Below are 16,749 nucleotides of genomic sequence, written 5' to 3'. Positions count from 1 at the left end.
AGCAGGTCAGATGGCGGTCAACTGTAGGTCAAATGCAATTGTCAATAAATTCTGAATGAGGTCAGAAATGCCTCAAACTGATGTCATAGGCCATGCCCCCAGCACATCAAGGTTAACCACTTAAGACCCGGACCATTATGCAGGTAAAGGACCTGGCCAGTTTTTGCGATTAGGCACTGCGTCGCTTTAACTGAAAATTGCGGGGTCGTACGACGTGGCTTCCAAACAAAACTGGCGTCCTTTTTTTCCCACAAATAGAGCTCTCTTTTGGTGGTATTTGATCACCTCTGCGGTTTTTATTTTTTGCGCTATTAACAAAAAGAGCGACAATATTGAAAAAAATGCAATATTTTTTTACTTTTTGCTATAATAAATATCCCCAAAAATCGCAATAAGCGTTTATTGATTGGTTTGTGCAAAAGTTATAGCGTTTACAAAATAGGGGATAGTTTTATGGCATTTTTTTTTTTACTAGTAATGGCGGCGATCAGCGTTTTTTTTCATGACTGCAACATTATGGCGGACACATCGGACACTTTTGACACATTTTTGGGACCATTGTCATTTTCACAGCGAAAATTGCTATAAAAATGCACTGGGTACTGTGAAAATTACAATGAAAGTGAAGGTGTTAACCACTAGGGGGCGCTAAGGGGTTACGTGTGCCCTAAGGGAGTGATTCTTACTGTAGGGGGGCGTGGCTGGACGTGTGCCATCACTGATTGTCGTTTCCTATAACAGGGAACAGACGATCAGTGACACTGCCACAGAGAAGAATGGGGAAGGTGTGTTTACACTTACATCTCCCCGTTCTTCAGCTCCTGTGACCGATCGCGGGACACCAGGGGCGAGCTGGCACGGTAATGGAGCTTCGGACCGGGTCATGAGCGCGCCGCAGGCAGCACACAACCTACGGCTGGGCACTTAAAGGGCAACGTACCTGTACGTGCCTATGCCCAGCCGTGCCATTCTGCATTCTGTATATCGGTGTTAGGCGGTCCTTTAGTGGTTAACCAATGATGCAAGAGGGTCAGGAGAGATCACAGACGTGCACTAAATAACTATTTCATGGTCTACAAGATATTTTTCCATGTTGCTTCCGAATAAAAAAAAAATGTAGAAACGGTTTTAAATCTTCAAAAATTAGTGCATTTCTTATTCTGCCGATACCCACCCATTGTCAGAAAATATTTCATATGTACTTTAAAGTGGTTCTGAAGGCTGCAGGTTTCTCTACCTTAATGCCTTCTCTGCATCAAGGTAAAAAACAAAAAATACTTACCTAAGCCCAATTTTGACCCACCACTGTGCAGGCTCTCTCCCTCTTCATAGGCTCATACAAAGCAGTGGGAGCCATTGGCTCCAGCTGCTGTCCGTTAAATGCTGTCAGGAGGGAGGAGGGGGTGAGGCAGAGCATGTCCATGTACACACAGCTCGGCTTGGGAGCAATTCCGCAGGTGTGCCCCCATAGCAAGCGGCTTACTATGGCAGCACACACAGAAGAGGGGGGCCGAGAGCACTGGCAGGGGACCCTACAAGAGAAGATTCTGTGCTTCTCTAAGATGGTAAATATAACATGTTTACTATAACTTGTTATGGTATCCATACTTTGAGAAAATACAGAAAAAAAAGTTCATATTTGAGTCATTCCACATACCATTATAGAAAACACTAAAATTATTTTTTAAAAAGGTGGATATTCTTAACACTGAATATACTGTATGTGATTCCCCAAAGCCAACTGATCCAATGCAATATAAAAATAAATATTCAGTCCATAAGGAAACCATAAATCCAAAATTTGGGCAGCAACGTGGACCTTAGCACTACAAGTTCATCTACTCCTAAAGCCGATACCAGACTGTCAGTTTTTGAAGAGATCCAAATAATGGACTCATCCCTCCTCTCCGCTGTTTTTGCTCCCCATCTGTTACATTCAATACATTTTTATTTGGAGTTTTTTTCCGCATACACTGCATATTAAAAAAAAAACAGTATAAAATCAGAGGCTGCATACACATGCAACAATGCACAATTCATTATAGAGAAACACAGGCATTTTCGGGGAACAGAAGTTACAGAATATTAGGATCATGCAAGTTACAGTAACATAAATCAAGAATTTAAATAAATCTGGTTTTGTTGCACAGTGCCCCATATGCACCACCCAGAAGGATGCATGGCAACATTCCCACCCTTTATTTTTATTTAATTTAAATGAAGAGGACAGAACAGATGAAGGAATAGAACCCATTTTCTTATATTCTAGAACAAAAAAAATAAGTTGTTGGAAGTTGGACCATCCCAACATCCCCCCCACCTTCTGAGAAACATCACAGGGTGCAGTGTGGCTTGTGCATGTGCAATGAGAAGCCAGTTGTGAAACCACAAGGAGTCATAGCCGGCTTCCCACAGTTAACATGCAGGTCCCGGGAACCTAAAGACTGACGAAGGACAGTTTTTATAGCTGTGGACTTATTTTTTTTTGGAACCTCGCTAAAACGCCTTGTTAACCAGTGAAACCATTCTTTATTTTGATTAACTTTTACTTTTATAAGAGGAACAGTATGGTACTACGGATCTGAGGTTATGTTCATGAAAAGTGCAATGTACGTGCCATTAATGGGGTAATGCTTGTAAAAATTGATGGTCACCAAAAAACGCTGACAGGTTGCTTATTACAGCCCATTTATCTAACTAAGCAAAGATCTAAATATAAAAGAAGATCTTATGATTAGCAATTTACATATCCATTCAATAGTACAGGATTTTCCGATAGCTCACCCACTGATAACTTGCTCTAATATTTGTCATTCACATTACGCCTTCATCCAAGACCCTAGCCCTCATTTCTCAGTACCATGTGGCCTTTCTATGTCAACCACTTATGTCTTTCTCCCATTACCATTTTCTTTACTGTTAAATGTATAGATTTCCAGACTGTTCTGATCCTGAATTTTCTTTCTTTTTTTTTTTTTTTATAGCCAACTGAGAAGAATATAACCGCCTCTCCATTTTTTTGCTTTTAATGTATTGCAATTGGCAAATTTATTACAGACAATGAAATCCACAATAAATAATAAAAACAAATAAAAAAAAAAAGACAGAAAGGACTCTAATTTGCAGGAAAAAAAAAAGATTTTGGAATTACATTTCTTCTGCACACTGCATTACCATATGAATGGCGGTTTTCCAATTTTAGTATGAACAGAGAGGCACACAACTTCTTTCCCAAACACACACCGTGCATTTCACTCCATTAGTAGAATGGTCAAACTTTGAGCATAATTGACCATCCAACAAGTACATTATTATATAGGTGGCAGGCATAATACAGCAAGCTAGTTTTACTTTGTCATGAAACACAGCAGTCTAATATCTGATCTATCATTTAGGCAAGCAGAATAAAGTTTAGCTCTCTTCTAAACTATTGTATAGATAAAATATCATAATTTTTATCAATTGGTACTAGCAGAGACAACTGCAGCAAGGGCAGATCAACCTTAGACTTTTCTTTAATGGATATGGGCAAAGCAACTTGTGAAAGATATCAAAGAGAACAGGGGCCTGCTTCCAGTGTTTGGATCGGTTTTATGCCCATACCTCATAGAATGTGCTGAATGTAGGTTCAGTGGCTACCTTCTCATAATGTATGCATGATGTCCAAACCTCATTCAATTATGATTGCCTTCTCTGCCTAAACATCTCCCACATTTTTAAACCCAATATAAACTCCATAGCCAAAAGTTTGTGGACGCCTAACCGTTACGATTATGTAAGGTCGTTGAACATCCCATTCCAAAACCATGGGCATGAATATAGAGTTTCCCAACCCCCTTTCTAGTCATAACTGGTGCCACTCTTATTTTAGTGCAACTGAAAGAATTTGTACCCATTCAGTGAAAAGAAAAGTGTGAGATCAAGTATTGATGTTGAATGAGAAGACCTGGCTCACAATTACAGTAGATTTCTAATGTATCAAGGGTGAAGTCAGGACTAAAGGGTGATGTCTCAAAGTTGCATAAAGTTTTCTATGCATGCCACTAGACCTATTCCACATAAAACGCATTAAACCATGTGCTCATGGACCTGGCTTTCTGCAAATATATGCTGGTATAGAAAAGGGCCTTCCCCCAAAAGTTGTTGCCAAAAAGTTGGAAGAACACAATTGTCTAAAATGGTACTGTCTGCTGTAGCATTAATGGTACACTGGGACAACCTGAACTCACTAGTTTGGAGGAATGTCCACATACTTCTGGCCATATAGGTAGGTGTAATGGTCTGGTGTAGACACATTTTTGACCATACAAATTATGGCCATCACTTTCATGACATTAAAAAGGTTTTTGTACAAACAAGAAGCTACTTAAAGTGGGGGTTCACCCGAAAAAAATTTTTAACATTAGATTGAGGCTAATTTTACTAAGCAGAATCTGGTGTTTTTTGTTAAATCAATTCAGTACTTACCGTTTTAGAGATCGATGTTCTCCGTGGCTTCCGGGTATGATCTTCGGGACTGGGCGTTCCTATTTGATTGACAGCCTTCCGACGGTCGCATACAGCGCGTCACGAGTTGCCGAACGTCATTGCGGCTCTATACGGCGCCTGCGCACCGACGTTCGGCTACTTTCGGGAACTCGTGACACGCTGTATGCGACCGTCGAAAGGCTGTCAATCAAATAGGAATGCCCGGTTCCACAGCCCATACCCGGAAGACGCGGAGAACATCGATCTCTAAAACGGTAAGTACTGCATTGATTTAAAAAAAAACACCAGATTCTGCTTAGTAAAATTAGCCTCAATCTAATGTTAAAAATAGATTTTTTGGGTGAACCTCCACTTTAAAAGCAGCTACAAAAATAAATAAATAATTTATATATTATATATATATATATATATATATATATATATATATATATATATATATATATATATATATATATATATATATATATATATATATATATATAAAACAAACACAAGCAAGAAAAACAAATTTTCACACCGTACATCACACAGTTGGGCATTTCATGAACTTAAAAACGACTGCTCATAGTGACAGCAACATTAAAGACTCAAAGGGTTTATCCAATTTCATGCCAGCACAAGTACTTTTCTATAAGGGACATGATGAGAAACTGTTAGGGAAGCCCTGCCAACCCTCATTGTCCAATAAAACCCTGTTGGACTGTTTTTTTTCAAACAGCTGTTAATATGCATTCAAGTTAGTACATTTTATAGCAGTGCAATTTACAGTTACCTTGTTAACCTATCACTTAGTGATGGACTTCCAACATTAAATCTGTCAAGGTGAGAAAAATACCACACTTCAATGAAATTTAAATGATCAAGTTATAGGTCTGACTAAAATATGTCCATGATTAGATACAGTGGGGAAAATAATTATTTGATCTCCTGCATATTTTGGAAGTTTGCCCACGTACAAATGAAGATTCTACCATTTTTATCACAGGTATGTTTTAAATAATAGAGGCAGAATATCAAAAAAGAAAAGAAAACACATAAAACAAATGCTATAATTACAGTTGCAGTTCAGTGATTAAAAACAGCATTTGATCCCCAAGCAAAACATGACTTAGTACTTTGTGGAGAAACCCTTGTTGGCAAGCACGGGGTAAGATGGTTCTTGTGGTTGATGACTATGTTTCACACATCTCAGAAGGGATTTTAGGCAACTCTTCTTTACAGATCTTCTCTTAATCCTTAAGGTTTCTTGGCTTTCTCTTGGAAACCCAAAGTTTCAGCTCCCTCCATAAATTTCCTATATGATTAGCATCTGGAGACTGACAAGACCACTCCATGACCTTAATGTACTTCTTCTTGAGCCCCTATTTTGTTGCTTTGACAGTATTTTTTGGGTCATTGTCATGCTGGAAGACCCATCCACGACCCATCTTCAATGCTCTGGCTGAGGAAAGAAGATCCTCATCCAAGATGTTACAATATCTGGCCTTTAATGCAGCAAAGTGGCCTGTACCTTTATCGAAGAAACAGCCCCAAAGTATCAGGTTTCCACCTCAGTGCTTGACTGTAGAGATGGTGCTCTTAACACCATTAACCATTGACATTAACTTGACTTTCTTTGTTTGGAGTCAGCATTTTTTTCCCTCCAAATACGAAAAGTCGAGTTAATGCCAAAGAGCTAAATTTTGGTCTCATATGACCACAGCACTTTCTCCTATTCCTTCTCTGAATCGATTAGAGGTTCATTGGCATGACTGTATATGTGCCTTCTTGGAGGAGGAGGAGAAGAAAAATGCTGACTATGGCCCTAAGAACACCATCCTTAGAGTAAAGCACAGAGGTGGAAACATGCTTTGGAGCCATTTCTCTACTAAAGGTATAGACTGACTTTGCCACATTGAGGGGCCAATGGATGGAGCCATGTATTGTAAAATCTTGGATGAGAACCTTCTTCCCTCAGTCAGAACACTGAAGATAGGTCATGGATGTGTCTTTGAGCATGACAATGACCCAAAACATACTGCCAAGGCTTAAGAAGAAGCACATTAACCACTTGCCAGTGGCTTAAGAAGAAGCACATTAACCACTTGCCAACCAGGCCAATTTTGACTTTCTCGCCAAAATTTAAAAATCATGATTTTTTTGGCTCGAAAATTACATAGAGCCCCCAAACATTATAATACTTTTTTAGTAGAGACCATAGAGAATACAATGGCAGTCATTGCATCTTTTTATCTCGAAAGGTATCTCTGCAGCAATTTTTCTAATGCGTTTTGTTTTGGAAAAAGTTACGCAGAGTAAATAGATACCCAACATGTCATGCTTTCCAAATTGCACACGCTTGTGGAATGGCACCAAACTTCTATGGGGATACTTGAAAATGTCCATAGGCAACGGTTTAATTTTTTTTTTACTGGTTACATGTTTTGAGTTACAGAGGAGGTCTAGGGCTAAAATTATTGCTCTTGCGCCAACGTTCACAGCGACAGCTCACATGGTATGGTTTGAACACCGTTTGATATGTGGACTTACGTATGCATTCGCTTCTGCGTGCGAGCACACGTGGACAGGGGCAATTTAAAACCACTTTTATTCCTATTACAGGGAATGTAAAGATCCCTTGTACTAGGAATATGGCATGATTGGTCCTCTTTACAGTGAGATATGGGGTCAATAAAACCCCACATCTCACCTCTATGCTGGGAAGCTTGAAATCAAAAAAATAAAAACGATCTTGGCTTTCCAGCTTTTGAATGCAGATCTCGGGCGTGATGTCATAACATTGCGCCCGGCCTCCGACGATCATAGAGACTCCGGCGACCATCTGTTCCGCCGGAAAGCTCTATGGTAAACTTCTGGGGCCGGTGAATCCATTCTCCGACTCGCGGAACGCAGCGGTGAGTCGGCAGAAGCAATAAAGGGCGGTGGGAGGGGGGACATCCCCTCTCGCAAGAATGATCAAGCGGCTGACCAGCCGCTATGGTTGTTTTCATGGTGTAGGAAAGTGCCGGCTGAAAAATGACAATATCTGAATGATACCTGTAGCTTTAGGCATTCAGATATACCCCCACAAAGCCGAGGACACCATGACGGCCAGCCGTCGGCAAGTGGTTAAGGTCATGGAGTGGCCTAGCCAGTCTCCAGACCATAATCCTATACAATTTTTTTCGAGTTACCAATCTACAGCCAAGAAACCTAGTGGATGTAAACCCTCACACTCAGATAATATACATGGATGAAACAAATCTCCCTTCATAGGTTTTACCTGTATATCTGCTGTCTTCAGATTTATATACTGTTTAGAATGTTCAGATCGTGTTAGACGATTTTCTCTTCCTGTTCAACACTGCAGTGAAGCTTAGGCATACAGCCAAGACAGCTGATTGGAGGAAAAGCACACACCCCCTCTCCTTATAGGTAGAGACTTTCAAAGCTGATCGTTGAACAGTTCAGGGCTCTGCTCATCTATTTGTAGCATCCTCCCCAACACAAAACTCAGGCTGCTTTTATTGTATGGGGAGGAGAACATGTCAGAAGTTATCATACTGATAACAGAAGAACAGAGCAGGACACAGCTATGGGACATAGTGCTTTGAAGAGAAGTAACAAAACACTGCAGATATATGTAGCCACCTCAAATGTCATGAATCGGGTTTAAATCCACTTTAAGGATTTAGAGAATATCTGTAAAGAGTGGATCAAAATCCCTCCTGAAATGTGTGCAAACCTAGTCACTAGCTACAAGAAACGTCTTACCTCTGTGCTTGCCAACAGGGGGGTTTCTTCACCAAGTACGAAGTCCTGTTTTGCTTGGGGATCAAATACTGGTTTTACTCACTGAACTGCAACTCAAATTTTAACATTTGTATCCTGTGTTTTTTCTGGATTTTTGGTTGATATTCTGTCTCCGTCATTTAAAATACACCTATGATAAAAATTATAGACCCCACATTTCTTTGTAAGTGGGCAAACTTACAAAATCTACAGGGGATCAAATAATAACTTTCCCCACTGTATATTACATGTTTCAAATAAACATTACTACTTAAATGGAAAACAACCGCTTATTGTAACAGATTATAAAGTGTGAGCTGGGGTTTGGCTTCAATTTGTTAGTGTATCTAAATCTGCTAATACATTTAACACTCCCTTCCCCTCAGACTTACAATACTGCTGTCTGCTGTGCCTCCTGTGCTGTGGTGTGGTAAGTTACTGGCCAGGTCACCAGGTGAAGACAGAGGGGGAAAACCCAAAAGAAAAGAAAATGGATGCAGTCACCACCTAATTGGTAAGCTGCAATACAATGCATTTTTGGTTTGGAATTTAATTCCAATTTAAATACAGCTTTTGGTGTATCCTTCAAAGCAATTGTTTTTTTTTTCCTGCTTCAGTATGTTCCATAAACCAACCACTGGCTAATGCTTACTGCGCCGCACTACCTGGGCAGATTTGTAAAATGGAGACATCTCAGAGCTTGGGTTCTGAGGTCTGCATATGTGCAGTGCCAATTATGATGAGCGCCCTCTTTCCCTGTTAATTTTTTTTATTTTTTATAATATTGATTTTTCAATATGGGAACTGAAAAAAAAAATCACCAAAAATTCCAAAAGGTGGCCTAGAACAGAGACAGGAACTAAAGGAGCGCAGATCTAATTACTGAAGTCTATTGAGGAGGAGCCTATGACATTAGCGTGCACACCTGGGGAGCAGATCTTAGGACATCAGCACGCACACTCAAATGTGGGTGAATGATATACATTGTGAGTTTAACAAATCTGAGGGGGCAACAGGTTTTATTTATTTATTTTTACTATAAAAGTGGTAAAAGTGGTGTTAATGTAAGTGTGATGATGGTTTTAATTTCTTTGAGCCACATGCTGTGAAGGAACCATATTGGACAGAGGCATGTGATCATTTGGGAGGTATCAGCAGGTACAAAAAAAATAAAAATAAATACCTTAAGGGGCAAGGCACATTGAGACTGATTTTTTCATATAGATAATGGGTGCTCAACCTGTGGCCCTCCAACTGTTGCATGAGGCATTGCAATTCTGACAATTACAAGCATGACTCCCAAAGGCAGAGGCATGATGGGACTTGTAATTCGGCAACAGCTGGAGGGCCACAGGTTGAGCACCCATAAATATCTCCAGGTGAGAGCATAAGGTGACAGGTGGTAGAACCCATGGGATTCACAGTTTATTCATGGGCACTTGTGATGAAAAAAAATGTAGGACTATCATGTGGTCTTACTTCACTTTTTTTTGATCATACACATTGGATCACTGGCACGTGTGATTAACATGTTGGACTGTTAGGTTGTTTTTATTAATTTCACTTGTTGCAATACAACTACACAGTTGTATTGTATACATTTTCCAGTACACATGATACATTTTATAATTTTCATAAATTGTTTTTGGTGCACAACTGTTTTAAAATGCGGCACAGCACTTTATTGGTATAGATATTCTTGGCAAATGTGGTTACACATCAGTGCAGACAGCAACACATTAGTAACTTGTTTTTTGTGTTTAGTTAATTGTGCAAAGGGTATTTTTGAGTATTGATGGAATTACGGCTTGATGCAGCACACAATTTAGGGGGTCTAGCTCTTAACTCACCTGTTTTGAGTCTGAGCTCTTGGAGGCAACCGAACTGTGTTGTCATCGCTGTCAGTTTCCCGATGGCTGGAGCTTTCAGACATGTCAGACTGTGCTGTGTTTTTAGATGTTTCAGGTTGCTCAGCCGTACTTGAGCTTGCATTTGGTTGTTCAGAACTCATCTTTGTGCTATTTGGGTCTGTTTCCATGTTGTCGGGAAGTGCAGCCGCATCTTGTTCAGTAGAAACAGAAGTAATGACTAAAAAAAAGTAGAATATGCATGGTAATAACATAAGGAGATTTTTTGGTCAAAACAAAAATGTAGGTAGAAATATTTAAAGATTTATATATGGAGGACAAAAAACTTAATGCAGACAACCTATTAATCACCTCAATACCGGACCAATTCGGACACTACTCACATACATGTAAAAATCTACCTTTTTTTCTAGAAAATTACATAGACCCCCCAAACATTATATATTTTTTTAAGCAAAGGCCCTAAAGAATAAAATGGTGGGCTTTGCAATTTTTATGCTACATGGTATTTGCACAATGGTTTTTCAAAACGCAATTTTTTGGGATAAAATGTACATTGATACATTTTTTGTAAACCCAAAGACAATATAATACCCTATTTGTTGGTAAAATATAAAAGATGATGTTACACAGAGTAAATTTGCGCACGCTCATTGAAATGGCGACAATCTACAGTACTTTAAATGAACCATAGGTGACACCTTAAAAGCCTTTGCAGGTTACCAGAGGTCTGGCTCCAGAATTATTGCTCTTGCTCTGACATTTGAGGCGATACCTCACATGTCTGATGCGATCACTGTTTACATATGCATGCTCGACCGACATTTGCGTTCGCCACTGTGTGTGAGCACAAGGTGATGGGGGCATTTAAAAAAAAAAATGGTATTTTTATTTTTAGTGTTTCTTGAAAAAAACTTTTTTTGATCACTTTTTTTTGCAGTCAAAGGGAATGTAAACAATCCCTTTTGCCAGCAATTACAATGACAGGTACTCTTTATGGAGAGATCAGGGGTCTATTAGACCCCCGACTCTCCTTTGGGCTTCAATGCAGCTGATTGGGCACAGATCGGTCTGATCTGCTGCTATGCGGCCAGTAAACAAAAAGCCGGAATCGGAAGAGACAAAATAATCGCTTCCAGGTTCTGCCGTTACACAGTGGAAGGAACAGCTTCAGTTCCCCCTCACTGTAAGGCCGGATCTGGGTGCCGCAGGCCGCATCGTTGCTGGGCTTCCCCTTCCGCCACCTGTAAAAGTATTCCAACAGCTGCCCAGCCGCTCCAAGAACTTTTACCTGAAAGAAAATCGCCGGTCCTAAAAATAGATACCGGGATCATGGTTGTAGCCTCCACCATGTGCGGGCCACAGCGGCTCCGATGTCCGCGCCTTCAGCTTTCTCTGCAGTGTGCCCCTTCTTCTGCCAAAGCACTAGGCATCCAAAAGGATCGCCTGATGCTTTGGCCAATCGGCAAAAAGGTCTCACAGACCTTCCTCCCAATTTGCGGTGAGGAACTTTAGTGTGATAATAGCAAAAATTCATTTGCTATGGTCACACAACTGGGTGGGCTCGGAGCGCAATGCTCTGCGCTCCGAGGCCACCCTTATTTGAAACCCATTAAAGCCTCTGGCTTTAATTCAGTGCTAAAAAAAAAAATTGCATTGGAAGCCATAGTCCGGCGCCACCGATATGTAGATCAGGGGGCCAGACGCAAGGATAGGGGAGGCGTCACTTGTGTGTCCTCTATGGACAAGCTGCCACTGCTTATGAACCATTTGTAGCCCATTTGTGCTACACAAGTGACAATTAAAGGTATGTCTGATGAAATTTATATGGGGCACAGAGTCATTTTTATAGAACCAATTACAATACAAATCTAGTACCTTCCATTTCAGTTGGCAAAGTTGGTTCAGGTGTAGCAGCATCATCAGAACCTCCCACTTTTACAGCTACTGAACTTGAGGCAGTGTTGCTCCTAAAAAAAATAAAATAATGAAAAATAAATAAATAAATTAGCTTTAAGTATATAGAAGAAATTATGCAAGTTAAAATATATAAAAAATAACAGTTGCTCGATAAGACCCTTCCAAGCAGTTCTCCTCAATTAGATCTACAGAGTGTAACTTCAGCTCCCTGCCCACTGCTTTCTGAAATCTCAGACAAGCTGTATAAATTCTGCACTTTGAATGGCTGAAGAGAAGACTGCAGATAAATAGATACAACTTATGTAGGAGGTTTCTTCTCCATTTATCACCTGAGACACATCACTGGGTATAAGATAATTTACAACCACTTTAAGTCAAAGAAGCAATAACAACTGGATAATAATATTAGTAGATAATAATAGATGGTGAATAATTCTGGGCTATTAACATGAACCTATGTAAAAAATGTACCAAAATGCCAGCTTCTGTAGCAGGCTATATTCACATTTTCCTTTCCTCGCCACTCTCAATAATTTTACCATTATTATTGTACATAAAAAAAACTTACAAATGTAGGTTACATAGTTACATAGTAGGAGAGGTTCAAAAAAGAAAAGTCTGTCAAGTCCAACCTATGTGTGCGTTTATATGTCAGCATTACCTTGTATATCCCTGCAAGTTGTGGTCATTCAGGTGCTTATCTAATAGTTTATTGAAACCATTGATGCCCTCCCGCTGAGTCCACCGCTTGTGGAAGGTGTCCTTGCCGCTCTCACAGTAAATAACACTCTACGTAGTTTAAGGCTAAACCTTGTTTCTTCACATTTTAATGAGTGGCCATGTGTCTTGTTAAGCTCACTTCTGTGAAAAAGTTTTATCCCAATTGTGCGGTAACCGGTATGGTATTAGTAAATTGAAATCATATCCCCTTTCAAGCGTCTCTTCTCCAGAGAGAATAAGTTCAGCCCTCACAACCTTTCCTCATAACCAATATCCTCCAGTCCATGACAGAGTTTCTCCTCCCTTGCAAGACTATTGGGCACACAATGCAGGATCGGCCTCCCTGGAGATGACATGGAACGCTTCCAAAGCGCACAGCAGGGGTCAGTATATCTCGGCTGTGTCGGTGGTGAAGGCAGAGCTTGGAGACATGGTCTCTGACCTGCAGCACAAGGTTGACAAGGCTTTAATTCAATATTCATCCTCGGCTACGGTCCCCAACTTTGAGCACCTTTCATCGCTTAGGCGAGAACTAAATCTCCATGTTTTAGACGCCACCAGGCTTGGTATACAACATAGCAGACATGAATACTTTGGAGCATGGAGACAAGAATAGCAAACTACTAGCACTGCTAGCACAGGCCCTTAGCCATTATATCGGAAATCCTTACGGCGGATGGGGTATTTGTCACCTCTCAGGAAGATATGGCCATGGAGCCAATTGCTGAAGCCCTTCGAGGTCCATGGTCTTAGGGTGGGCTGGCTGGGAGGAGAGAGTGGCTCTCTACGCGGATGATCTGCTACTTTTTTTTTTAATGACGCTGGTGACTCTCTCCGCCTTCACAGGGTTAAGAGTGAACTGGCACAAGTCTCAGCTGTTCCCAGTGGGGGCTAGGGCCTCCTCACCCTCCTCTCTCCCACTCCAGTGGGTTGATCAGTTTACCCATTTAGGCATTGTCATCTCAAGAGAGAGTATAGACTTTGTGCAGCTCAAGCTGAAAGTCCTCCCTATATTTACGTACATTTTTCGGAACTCCCCACAATTCTCTCAAGCAACTCTTCCTCTCCTTTATTTGGGGGCCCAAGCCGCCTAGATTCAAATACACTACTCTGACCAGGCCTGTGGACAGTGGGGGCTTGGCTCTCCCTGATTGCCACAAGTATTACTTGGCCACTCAGCTTGTGACCACCCATTGGTGGCTGCAGCCAGACCTGACCAACTCTGTGACGGTGTTGGAGGCGGCTATAGTGGGGCCTCACCATTTCACCCCTTCTATGTGTACCACTATGCAGGCATGGAAGGTGGGTGAGGCACTGAGGGCACCCCAGCCGAACTCCCGGTCTCCTCACACCTCCCTGTGGCTGAACCCTAACCCAGGTGAGTGCAATGAGCAATCAATGTCCTCCTCAGAAACGGTGGGCACTGGCAATGCACAAGGCAAAAACCAGGAGAAAAGGTATATGGACAGCCGCACACCAAAAATAACCTTAGAAGGTAACCTTTATTTGTGCAAAAGGATAAAAGCACTAAAAAACACAGCAAGCAGTGGGATATATATAGCTGATGCGTTTCGCACAGAGGTCTAGTGCTTAGTCATAGCCGACTAGCACTAGCTATGACTAAGCACTAGACCTCTGTGCGAAACGCGTCAGCTATATATAATTATACCCCCTGCTTGCTGTGTTTTGTACTGCTTTTATTCTTTTGCACAAATAAAGGCTACCTTCTAAGGTTATTTTTGGTGTGCAGCTGTCCATATACCTTTTCTCCAGATTTTTAACACAGTTTAATACCATCCGGATCCACAGGCCTGGGCCAAATACAAAATACTGACCCTTGAGCATGTTTTCACCAACAGAGAGCTCACCCCTTTCACGTTTTACGCACCAAGATTAATGTGCCTGCACGGACCCATCTTAGGTATCTTCAAAATCGCTCATGCCTACAGGTGTCAGTTCTTAGGCCAACCAGTTGAATTGGCATACTCAAATTCACCCTTCGGGTGAAAGACTTGGAGAAACCCATGTCTCGGCTCTACGGGTCCCTGCTGGTTGCTGCCAGCCCCAAGTTGTCCTCCCTCCGCAGGAAATGGGTGGGGAACATACCGGAGCTGGACGAGGACGACTGGAGGGAGATTTGGGACTTTCCCTTCTCCCCTCTGGTCTCAGCAAGGGACAAATTGGTTCAATACAAAATTGTGCATAGAGTTCACTACACGCCTCACAGGCTGCACCAAATGTCGCATTCTCCGGCGTGCTGGCGCTACTCCTACCAACCGGGTGACTTTATCCACATTTTTGGGGTTTTCCCAGCAATCGAACAGTATTGGAAAGAAGGTCACTAAGACACATGTTCCTTAAACAAAATGTCAATGCTCAGAGCCAGAAAAATACTCATATCTCTGCTATTGTACTATGCTCGTAAGGCCATTTAGATTAAATGGAAACAATCATCATCTCCCCCCTCTGTCAGATTCTGGAAAAGCCTAATGAATGCCAGTTTGCCCCTATATAAAGCCACCTACTCGGGCAGGGGTTGTCCACAAACATTTGAGAAGGTATGGACCTGTTGGCTAGATGATACCACCACAGCAACTGATGCAGTAACCTATTCCTAGATTAACAATATATCGCTAGTCTTAGTATATTGACCCAACTATTTTCATGTTGCATTATCCTGTCGGTACCAATTTGAGCACATATTCCCCTGAACTCAACCTCTCCCCACATTGGGGTTATAGTAGAAGTCAGTTTGTTTATGTTGTGCCCTGTTGCAGTATGTTGCCGCATCAGAAGAACTGCCCCTGCGTGGGCAAATGTTTGGCCCCATGCGTGGGCTAATTTTGTGCGATAATGAAAACTTCAATAAAAAAAAAAAAGGATTTTGCAAAAAAAAGTTTAGGCCCTCCCAGAAAATGTGTAACATAGTGCCTCGTCTGACCTTACACCCTCAGCACATCGTCAGGTACCTGTGGAAAAATACGATGTAGGGTCGTGGGCACCCTATACCAACTTGTCAGAATTTTATTAAATGGTGTCTTGAACCTTGTTGGCTATGTTGGATTTCTGGGAAAAGTGGAGGATTTTCTCTTTTCGTGAGTCGGTGAACTGCATAGCAAGGTCGGATTCCCACTGCAAGATGAAAGAAGAGGTACTTTCCCAAGGTAGGATGATAACTGAGAACCTTTGGCAGAGGAGAGGCGATACATGGCTAGTTTCTCACCATACCGCCTGGGTCCTCCATCTCAATGGCCACCCAGTACTTTGCCTCAGCATGACAATGCCAGTCAGCCAGCCTAGTGAGGTGAGACAATCTATAATAAGCCTGCACATTCAGAAGGCCCACTCCTCCCTGAATTTAAGGGAGATGAAGAAGCTGAAGGCACAGTATCTGGTGGGATCATATAAACTCTCGAAAAAGGGAGTTGATGGGTTTGAAAGGAGGGAGGGGGGGACTGATGGGTAGAGCCTGCATCAAAATACATAAATCGGGGCAGCAACATCATGTTGAGGGCACTACAACTGCCAAACCAGGTCAATGTGAGCGTGTGCCAATGAAGCAGATCTGTCAGCAACCTAAGAAGCAAGGGATCGAAATCGGCTGCATAGAGGGCAGCAGGGTCTGGGTTAATATTAGCTCCCAAGTAACAAATAGCATCGGATGCCCATCGGAAGGCAAAAGAGGGGTATAGACTATGAATCGTGGCCAGTACAAAGAAATAGAAGGGGCAGAGGACTTATACAAGTTAATTTGAAAAATAGGAAAGGGAGACATATGTGCGCAACGATTGAAGCAATTATTTCAGAGTCCGTCAAAAAGAAGAAGATCAGGTCGCCCACGAAAGGCGGCCACCTTATGTACCCTGGAAGCCTTCTGGTAGCCCATAATTCCAGGATCTGTCCGTACTGTATATAAAAAAGGCTCCAAGGAGAGTATAAAGATTAAGGGCTACAAGGGTAGCCTTGGTGTGTGCCATTGGAT

At 41.6% G+C, this 16,749-nt stretch overlaps 1 protein-coding gene across 5 annotated transcripts in view; it reads right to left on the bottom strand.

Annotated features, from left to right (window-relative positions):
- Positions 1 to 16,749, bottom strand: part of DCAF6 (DDB1 and CUL4 associated factor 6) — a 148,156-nt gene that overhangs the window by 24,300 nt on the left and 107,107 nt on the right. For 4 of the 5 annotated variants that reach the window (XM_040337877.1, XM_040337876.1, XM_040337874.1 and 1 more), the window contains 3 exons: positions 12,006 to 12,097; positions 10,110 to 10,347; positions 5,261 to 5,302 (listed from right to left, as the gene is read on the bottom strand). In XM_040337877.1, coding sequence (XP_040193811.1) covers positions 5,261 to 5,302; positions 10,110 to 10,347; positions 12,006 to 12,097 — 372 coding nt within the window. The remainder of the gene's footprint in view (positions 1 to 5,260; positions 5,303 to 10,109; positions 10,348 to 12,005; positions 12,098 to 16,749) is intronic. The other variant, XM_040337878.1, reaches the window with a different exon arrangement.

The sequence above is a fragment of the Rana temporaria genome, chromosome 2 (genome assembly GCF_905171775.1).
Source record: "Rana temporaria chromosome 2, aRanTem1.1, whole genome shotgun sequence".
Classification (NCBI taxonomy): Eukaryota; Metazoa; Chordata; class Amphibia; order Anura; family Ranidae; genus Rana; species Rana temporaria.
This window is presented reverse-complemented; position numbering and strand designations above follow the sequence as displayed.